Source organism: Schistocerca gregaria, chromosome 2 (genome assembly GCF_023897955.1).
Source record: "Schistocerca gregaria isolate iqSchGreg1 chromosome 2, iqSchGreg1.2, whole genome shotgun sequence".
NCBI lineage: Eukaryota > Metazoa > Arthropoda > Insecta > Orthoptera > Acrididae > Schistocerca > Schistocerca gregaria.
The window spans coordinates 389994694-390005402 of record NC_064921.1 but is presented as its reverse complement, the minus strand read 5'-3'; the positions used below and the strand labels follow the sequence as shown (position 1 = coordinate 390005402).

Genomic DNA, 10709 nt, shown 5'->3' with positions numbered 1-10709 from the left:
GGCATGAGCTCCCTTGGTTGGCGTTCCATAAAAAAATCTTGTTTAAGTACATATCACCCAGGTTGTTAGTTGAGTAAAACTGAAATACAGTGCTGACTTTTAATTTTGAGATCTTTTGTTTTGATGTTTTCTCAACACAAGACTGTTAACAAGCAGTGTAGGTCACATTACAAAACAAACAATTTTTGCACAAAAGGGAATCATGTACATGCTCTATTTCTCATAGTAATAAAACACAGCATAGTTTATAAGCAGTTTGACTGGAGGTACATGTAAAACAATGGTACTCCCAGAAGCATCTAGAAGCTTACGTGGATCAAATTGGGAAATGGTAAGATTTATCCTTTTAAGAATAGTGACAAATTTAAATGAAATTATATGTTTTATGAATGCTCTCAGAAACATAATAGAAATAAAAGGTATTTATAGAGATAAAAAAAATTCAGCACTTTTCGAAATATGTCACGTCGCAACATTTATACATATTTAGCTTTTACAGCAAGATAAGTCATTTCTTAAGAAGCTAGCTCTGACTCTGGAATATAAAAATAGTTCATTGTTTAGTGAATACTGAAGTGTTGTTAGACATCACATAGATTAAAATGGGAAAATAATCATATGCAAAACATATTTGTTATGAATGGTACAAAGAAAAAATAAAAATCAGATTATGTCTTGCATAGGCAAATACTCTATTTTTAATATTGGTCATTACAAAGTGAAATTTATAGTAGATTTTGGCAATCGAATAAATATTTGTAAAGAAATTGTTTCACCAGACTTTGCTGGCATCTTCAGTTCTTCAACAAATTTAGCTATAAAATGTATTCGAGTTTGACCTCACGCCAAGCTGTCATACAGATAAAATGTAGCACTTTATTTTCGTGATACAACATTATTACATAGAAACGTGCAAAAACGTTATTACGGTCTAGACAAGTTTGTAAATGTATAAAATTTCGTATATTTACTAATGTATTGTACAAATTTGTGAGAGCATGAAACTCCTACTTCGAAAATCGAAATAAACGTTACCGAAAAGAAGGTGAGATCGCAAACTTTAACATGAGAACTTATAAATCTTCGTTTGTTATAACTGTCTGTCAAATTTAGGCGGGGAACTAGACTGGTTGAGGATGTGCTGATGGCAGAATGTTCATTAACCGACGTTTTCAAGTGAGTTCTCATTTTCCTGAATTCACAACGCAGAGCGCATTCTAAACGGTTTACGGACGAGATGTAAATTGGCGATGTCACAGAACAATCAAGCTCCCTCAGTGTGATGAAAGTTGCAGAGTAAAATACTTTGTTTGAAACATCCTGTATATACGACTATCTTCTTACTTTTATCGACTTAAAATTAGGGCGTAGCTCTTTTAAGTAATACATAGGTATTCAGAATATGAATATTTGGCAATATATTCATATGAACCTTTTGAAATGTATTGTATTTTCAATTTGTATGACTGTACAGTATAAGATAAGAAATTATAGAGATTTATGATGTAGAAGATTTGTCAAACACAGTGAAAATGTCCTCCTTTTGGGATCTTGTATATTTCTCAAAAATGTATAGGTATTCGATCTCTTTCTATTGTAAAATCCTTGGTGTGTGATTGAATTGAATTTTGAGTTTAGCATCTTAGTTAAATTGTTTCTGATGTAGTCTGGTTTCATGCAGAAAAAAGTTAAGACCTTTTAGTAAATTGAAATGTAAAAATCATGAGGAAGAAATTTTGCTGTTGTAGTGTCGCGAAGTGTGCTGCAAACTTTCTCAGCCGCAGAATTATGAACATCTTTGCATTGTTTACTATCACTCCATCAATCCGATGACTTAGAAAAGACGGCGACGAATTGTTATAGGACGTAATTGAGGAAAATACGTACCAGGAGAATTTTTTATTTTGGGACATATTCAGAAATGAGCTTGTATAACTTTTTTCGAAATATATTTGGCTTGCCAAAGAAACCTGACGAGGAGGATCCATTCAGGAGGTAAGATCTAGTTTTTCTGTATGCTACAAACATGACAGCTGATTTCATCATCTATATTCTATTTGTAATAATGTGTTGTAGTTTTGGACACATTTATTAAATAGAGGATAAAACTAACGAAACCTTTCAGAAACGATTCATCGTGGACTGTAAATAATTTGCACAGTGTGTTGTTGGATACGTGTGCCAATCTTTTTGTAGTGTTGACATAATACTGAAACTTCTGTCTGTAGTACCTATAATAATAATTGATATCACAGAAGAAACCTCTGTTGTTGAATTACACCTTTAGAGTCATACAAGTCTTTAATTGTTTTGTAACAAAGGATTCTTCATTGTTGCCACTGCAGTTGTGTGATGCACTTAAGCAGTTTCGTTAATTTTCTACTTCATTCTTTTCTACTGTGGTGCTTTTTCTGTTTTCTTTTGTACACTTAACACTTTAAGTGCCACAAACAATTAACAATAGTTTTAATGGCTATCATTCTCAAGGTTAAATAAAACAAAAAGCATAAATACTTACAACCCATAATTGTTTAGTCAAGTCCTTAGCAGAATTTATTACTATCTTATTTTTTTCTGGTATTCCACTTTTATATGGCGAGTTTATAAATATGTTTGGAAATTAATTATAATTAATACCAACATAATGTAAAACAAATACAGTAGAAAGAAAACAGTTCAATTTAACAGTGAAGACGTAGAATCAGTTGAATTTTCTATTGAGGGCAGTTGAAAATAACAATTGAGAAAAGAAATTAACACAAGAGTGAAATGGCTGCATCAACTGAATTTCTCGACTCGGTTTAACTAACTCATAACCAACCTCATACCTGTCAACCTACTCTACATCTCAGGCTATAGGCCTACTACAGATCATTATGTCAACACAAAATGTCACCTAAAGTGCTCCTGTTAAGCCTCTCCTTACCATGAAGCTTGGGGCTCTCTAGTCAAGGGGTTTTATTCTTCTTCCGATACTCCTTCAGTTTCTGGTTGTGAGCAAGCTTTATCTCCTTCATCCATTTCGTCCCTGTGCTTTTCTTAGTGGTAAGGGACATTTTGGAAACTGGCAGTCAGATCTTGTGTCTCCAGTTGGATCTTCAATTGTTTCAGATATAACTTTAACAGTGCCAGGGGTCATTCCATGTCAATTCAACCAATTTGAGAAAATGTTCCAGCTGATAGTCTCAGATTTGGCTGAAATTTAGCACACCTATGCTAACAAGTGTGAAACACTCATGTACAAAATTTTAAGTTCCCCTGCCAATTAGTTCCAGAATTATGGCTTGTGAAAGAAAGTGGCGTGACCCGGAAATTGCAAGCAACATCTGGCAATCTTATCTTCAGACCCAACTTCAGGTCTTAATAGCTTTGGAACTATTCTGCACAGTCCAGTGAAATTTTTACAACCCAGTAACATCCACTTAGAGAATACACACTATGAATCAAAACACCAACAACATATTTCTGAGGGAAAATAAAAAATTCCCAGATGTGATTAAAAAAAATGTAATATGTTAAAAGGTACATATTGTAGGTGCCCTGTATGCCAAATATAATTCACTCAAAAAGGATAGGCCTATAAATTTTTTTGTGGTAAGCTTAATGTGGCCTAAACACACTCAAAACTCATCTTGCCCATATCAGTCACACAAACTGAGTTACATGCACACAAGAATACAAAATTTTAAAAAATTACCTGAAAATGGACTTTCTAAGTGTAGTAGCACAAAAGGGACAAGTGACAGCCAAGCCAAATTTAAAACACTGCATAAGTAGACCGTAATATAGTATGTGGCAAAATTTCAGCTTGTTATTGCAAGGCATTTTTGTGCAATAAATGTTGACAGAGATGTATTTGGTTACGTTTCTTTTAACACGATTTAGCAAGTAATAGTGATGATGCAGACAGCTTGTTTCAGATAAAGCTGCAGCAATTGTTGGGAACCATTAGGCCACAGAAAGTTAAACAATAGTAATTTTCAGGGACAGAATGAGTCATTGTTAGGCAGAAACAACAAAGGAAACAAGGAACAATTACAGATTACTCATGTTTTCAAGACTCTAGTTCAGACAGGTCAGTACTGTTGTGGAAAGTCAGTATGGAGGCAGAAGAGTGTACTAGTGGTGCTTTTGTTCAAACAAGTTGCAGTATTGGTAGAGCACAAGCATCTGAATGTCATAAAATAACATATGGAACAAAATGTGCCATTCGCTTTGTACTGTATGATCTGGATGAATCGGACCAAGAATTGTTGGTATGGAGATCTGGGATACATCCTATGGGCACAAGAAGTACAGTTCCAGAAAACTTTAGTGTTTGTTATCATCATATGAAAGTGTTTCTGGATAGTTATTTTTTCCTACAAAGAAGTTGTTTTGATCCATTTCGGATTCATAAGAAGACAGTGAAGTGTAGCCTCAGAGAAAGTGATGCAAAATTAGTATTGAAAGTGAATCAGTGCATGGGACTTAACATGAAACCAGGACAAAAATTGTATTCCAGGTGTGTTACACTGCTAAAAAATGAAAAATATTCTGATAATTTACATGACAGCGGCAAAGAGTATCAGCCACCTACGACCACAGCGGATGAGCAGTTAAATACTTCAGTGACTGCTCTTTGTTTGTCTCCCATGAAGAGACACAAAGTTGGCAAAGGAGACAGGCCCAGCTATGGTAGAAGATAACTGCAAGAAGCCCAAATGGAATTAAAACATGAAGTAGCTGACACATTAATGGTGGAAGAGGAGGAACTATCTGCTCCAAAGGAACAGAAATCGTGCCAGAAATGCTCTGATTTGGGCTCAGTTGTGCATGATTTGAAAGAAAAATGTGCCATATCAACACGCCAGAAAAAAGCAGCTATTCTTACCCTTGCACCACCCGGCTGATCTATTGACTACACTGCAATGGAATTCAATGTTTCTACATATATGGTAAAGCAAGCTAGGAAAATAAAAGCAACCCAAGGAGTGCTTCCATAACTTCAGCAGGCTCAGGGTAAGCAATTGAGTTCAGAAATAAAGGTGCTAGTGTCGGAGTTTTATGAAAATAACGACTAGAGCCGAATAATGCCTGGAAAAAAAGACTATGTAATGGTGAAAATGGGAAATGTCCGTGTTCAGGTGCAAAAAAGACTGTTTCTATGCAACATATCAGAACTACTGGTATATGTAGAATTCAAGGAAAAGTATCCCAATACCAAAGTATGTTTATCATCTTTTTACAATCTTCGGCCAAAATGGGTTGTGCCTGTAAGTGCAAGGGCACAAACAATGTTTGTGTATGTGAGACCCATCAAAATGCTAAGCTGATGTTTGCTGCTATAAATTATTCTGGTCTGGATTACAAAGGTGCAATGAAGCTGCTAGTGTGTGACAGTGCATGATACACAGGTGTGAAAAGGGTCCTGGTAAGGCAAATATTGCAGAACATATGAATAACAAACTTTATGGTGAACTCCTTATGGATGACAATAAACTTGTTTCTTGTAAACAATGGACACACTTGTTCGCACAAGTCTTGAAACGAAGCAAAGTCCAGTGGAAGATTTTGTTGAAATGTGTTGTCAAAAAACGGACAAACTGACCACACAGCAACAGCACAATCGGTGTATCTCCAGTTTTGTAAGGATAATTTGAAACAAGGTGAAATTATAGTAATACTAGACTTTTCTGAAAATCATGCATTTATAGTTCAAGATCCCATCCAAGGACATCATTTGGACAACAGTCAAGCAACTCTCCAGCCATTTGCAATTTACTATAGAAGTGAATCAGGTGACGTGTCTGTCATAAACATTCTGCTTTTTTAGGGACTGTTTAATTCATGATGCCAGTGCAGTTCAAGCCCACATTCGCACTGTCATGGCATATGTGAAAAACAAGCTACCTCACATACATTTTGCGAAATAATTCAGTGATGGGACAGCTAGTCAGTACAAAGACCATAAAAATCTCAAAAATGTATGAATGCATTACCATGATTTTCAGATTCACGCAGAATGGCATTTTTTTGCAACAAGTCATGGTAAAAATGTATGTGATGGTATTGGTGCTACCATTAAGTGCATGGCATCACAAGCTAGTCTGCAGCACCCTACAGGAGGTCACATTCTAACACCTCTTCAATTATTTACCTTGGTACAGAAAAATATCACTGGCATACAATCATTCTATGTTTCAAAAGATGAGGTGAAATCAGTCGAAGAGTTCCTCAAAGCAGACTAGAACACGTTAAAACTGTTGCAGGCACAAGGAGCCATCATCACTTCTCTCCAGTGGACTCTGACAATATGCAGATGAGCAGGCTGTCCGGTTATAACTGTAGGTTCATGCACAACATGTGTCTTCACAGTGTGTCTGACTCTGGATGCTACATCTACATCCATACTCCGCAAGCCACCTGACGGTGTGTGGTGGAGGGTACCCTGAGTACCTCTATCGGTTCTCCATTCTATTCCAGTCTCGTATTGTATGTGGAAAGAAGGATTGTCGGTATGCTTCTGTTTGGGCTCTAATCTCTCTGATTTTATCCTCATGGTCTCTTTGCGAGATATACGTAGGAGGGAGCAATATACTGCTTGACTCTTCGGTTAAGGTATGTTCTCGAAACTTTAACAAAAGCCCGTACCGAGCTACTGAGCGTCTCTCCTGCAGAGTCTTCCACTGGAGTTTATCTATCATCTCCGTAACGCTTTCGCGATTACTAAATGATCCTGTAACGAAGTGCGCTGCTCTCTGTTGGATCTTCTCTATCTCTTCTATCAACCCTATCTGGTGCGGATCCCACACTTCTGAGCAGTATTCAAGCAGTGGCCGAACAAGCGTACTGTAACCTACTTCCTTTGTTGTCGGATTGCATTTCCTTAGGATTCTTCCGATGAATCTCAGTCTGGCATCTGCTTTACCGACGATCAACTTTATATGATCATTCCATTTTAAATCACTCCTAATGTGTACTCCCAGATAATTTATGGAATTAACTGCTTCCAGTTGCTGACCTGCTATTTTGTAGCTAAATGATAAGGGACCTATCTTTCTATGTATTCGCATCACATTACACTTGTCTACATTGAGATTTAATGGCCATTCCATGCACCATGCGTCAATTCGCTGCAGATCCTCCTGCATTTCAGTACAATTTTCCATTGTTGTAACCTCTCGATACACCACAGCATCATCTGCAAAAAGCCTCAGTGATCTTCCGATGTCATCCACCAGGTCATTTATGTTTATTGTGAATAGCAACGGTCCTATGACACTCCCCTGCGGCACACCTGAAATCACTCTTACTTCGGAAGACTTCTCTCCATTGAGAATGACATGCTGCGTTCTGTTATCTAGGAACTCCTCAATCCAATCACACAATTGATCTGATAGTCCGTATGCTCTTACTTTGTTCATTAAACAACTGTGGGGAACTGTGTCAAACGCCTTGCGGAAGTCAAGAAACACGGCATCTACCTGTGAACCCGTGTCTAAGGCCCTCTGAGTCTCGTGAATGAATAGTGCGAGCTGGGTTTCACACAACCGTCTTTTTCGAAACCCATGCCGATTCCTACAGAGTAGGTCTCTAGTCTCCAGAAAAGACATTATACTCGAACATAATACGTGTTCCAAAATTCTACAACTGATCGACGTTAGAGATATAGGTCTATAGTTCTGCACATCTGTTCGACGTCGCTTCTTGAAAACAGGGATGACCTGTGCCCTTTTCCAATCCTTTGGAACGCTTCGCTCTTCTAGAGACCTACGGTACAAAATTTTTTACAAAATTGTGTTGCGGAACAATGGATTCAGAAGCAAAAGCAACAAAAAACAACCGGGTTGCTATGTTATTGCTGTTTATGATGACAAATGGTACTTAGGATTTGTTGCAGAGTGCTGTGAGGCAGAAGGTGATGTATTTGTGAACTACATGACACCAGCAAGATCATTCCATTGGCCACGTTTGGCAGACAGGTGTTGGATTCCTTTTGAACATATTCTTATGACAGTTCCAATTCCTATCACGGTGTCAGGAAGGCAGTACAATTTGCCACTCAATGTACAGGGTACAGTAGCTAAAGTGTGGGAGAACTTCTGTTCGAAGCACAATCAACTGGTTTTTTAGCAGTTAAGGTGCAGTAAACATTAATGATAGGTTGTGTTAATCTGTCTGTATGTTGTTGCTTAGTGATTAAACAGTTGTGGGAGAGGATAAGAAGAGGCAGAACAGTTTACGATTTTTTTTTACAAAATTGTGTTGTGGAACAATGGCCACATCACCAAATACATCTGTCAACTTCCATTGTTCACAAATGTCGTGCAGTAACATGCTGAAATTTTGAAATATGTATCATTATGGTCTACTTAAGCAGTTCGTGAAATTTGTCTTGGATGCCACTTGTCCCTTTTGTGCTACCAAACTTTGAAAATCCATGTTTTTCAGGTAATTTTTCAAATTTTTGTGTGCATGTATCTCAGTTTTTGTGACTAATATGGGCATGGTGAGTTCTGTGTGTGTTTAGGCTACATTAAGCTAACCACAAAAAAATTTATACCCTTTTTGAGTGAATTATATTTGGCATACAGGGCACCTACAATATGTACCTTTTAACACATTGCATTGTTTAATCACATTTTGGAAATTTTAATTTTCCCTCAGAAATATGTTGTTGGTGTTTTGATTCATGGAGTGTGTTCTCTAAATGGATGTTACTGGGTTGTAAAAATTTCACTGTACTGTGTGGAATAGTTCCAAAGTTATTAAGACCTGAAGATAGATTGCCAGATGCGGGTTGCATTTTCCGGGTCACGCCAACGGGTCGACCAAAGCCTCCGATCCCACCTGTCGGCTTTGACCTGTGACATAAGGCTGTTGTGGTGTGTGACGTCATGACGGCGCGGAATTTAGTTTGTGAGAGTGGCGTGTTTGTAGGTGTTGTTTTGATGCGATCGGTGGTGCTCTCTGGTGGTGTGTTAGGTGATGTTTTTGGTTTAGTTGTTGAGTGTGGCGTTCTGCGTGAATTTTGAAAAATTGCTTTTTTTATGTCTTTGGTAAGTATAGGTATGACTGACAGGGTCAACAGTTTTCGGTTGTCAACAATGATGGGGGATAGTGCATTGTCTGTAATAAAATTTCTTCAACTATTCGGATTTTTGGATGAAATTGTGAAGTGTTCCGTGTGTCTTGAAGAAATGAGGCTTACTTAAAGTTCCGGCATCTCAGACCAGGAGATGTGGAGATGTCACAAGGATAACAGGTCAAGGGAAGTGTTCAATTCCAATGTGTGGCTGTGAATGTTGGTATTGGTATCGGGAGATGTTTTTGAGCTATATAGGTCAAGGGAAGTGTTAGGTCCTAATTTATGGGATCGGGAGCTGCTGTTGAGCTATATAGGTCAAGGGAAGTGTCCGATTCCAGATGAAATTGTGTTTAGTGGTATTTGGGGAGTTTTGTGATGTCAGTTTTTTTCGTTGTTTTGTTTGGGTGTGGGTGTCTGAATTTGTTTATATTTAGTTTGTCCCCACCCAAAAACGCCAGTGGTCCTCCACCCAAAAGTGTGAAGGTGGTCTTTTCTTCCAGAAATGTTATTGGTTTCTTGGATGCAAGAGGGGTTCTTCTTGTTGCTTAGATTTGAAAGATTAAAAACAACTAGTGAATACTATGCAAGTTTCTGGGACAAAAAGTTGAAACTGTTTATGAGAAAGATACCGGTATTGTGGTATAAAAGAGTAGACAAGACAGAAAGGATATCAAGAAAAAGATTTATATAAAGAAGTATAGTCTTCCATCAGGACAGTGAAAGATGCCTTGGCAGTAGATAAATTGAAAGGTGTGTAGTGTGACTTATGGAAATGTCCATCCTATGTTAACAGATTTCACAACTTCTGTGTACACTTGCTCCCACATCTAAAGGAGCTTGTGGACACTTGCTTCTACATCTAAAAGAACTTGTGGATGGAAAAGGGTTTATTACAGTGAGAGTCTATGAGAGCCAAGAGTGCTTTTACTGACCTTTCAGAATTGTGTTTAACGAATGAAATCATTTTGCAGAAAAAATTTGGGACAAAGTGGGTTCACTTAAAAAATGTATTTTTGGTATTTGTAACAATCTTTTCTCTTAGGCTAAGAACGTTAGACCTTGCTCTTATAAACTGGAGATGAGCACAGTAATTAGGACGTATAAATGCTAACAACATTATATGTGAATCTTAATTTGCGGTGGTGCTGCTCTCAGTACAGATACAGAATTACTTCAGCAGGAGTCACTATTTTGATAATCAGACTTGCAGAATAACCATCTTGTTCCCTCCTCAGCTTTTAAAGATGATGGGACATCTTTAGTGGTGAAACATTTTTCGTCCTTCGCCTTAATCAGTCAATCAGTGAGATGTTGTTGTTGTTGTTGTTGTGGTCTTCAGTCCTGAGACTGGTTTGATGCAGCTCTCCATGCTACTCTATCCTGTGCAAGCTGCTTCATCTCCCAGTACCTACTGCAACCTACATCCTTCTGAATCTGCTTAGTGTACTCATCTCTCGGTCTCCCTCTACGATTTTTACCCTCCACGCTGCCCTCCAATCCTAAATTTGTGATCCCTTGATGCCTCAAAACATGTCCTACCAACCGATCCCTTCTTCTAGTCAAGTTGTGCCACAAACTTCTCTTCTCCCCAATCCTATTCAATACCTCCTCATTAGTTACGTGATCTATCCACCTTATC

General features: G+C 37.8%; 1 protein-coding gene across 1 annotated transcript in view; it reads left to right on the top strand.

Annotated features, from left to right (window-relative positions):
* Window positions 1–1308: 1308 nt before the first annotated feature.
* Window positions 1309–10709, top strand: part of LOC126321317 (HCLS1-associated protein X-1) — a 74794-nt gene continuing 65393 nt past the window's right edge. The window contains exon 1 of the mRNA XM_049994171.1: window positions 1309–1995. Coding sequence (XP_049850128.1) covers window positions 1922–1995 — 74 coding nt within the window. The 5' untranslated portion in view covers window positions 1309–1921. The remainder of the gene's footprint in view (window positions 1996–10709) is intronic.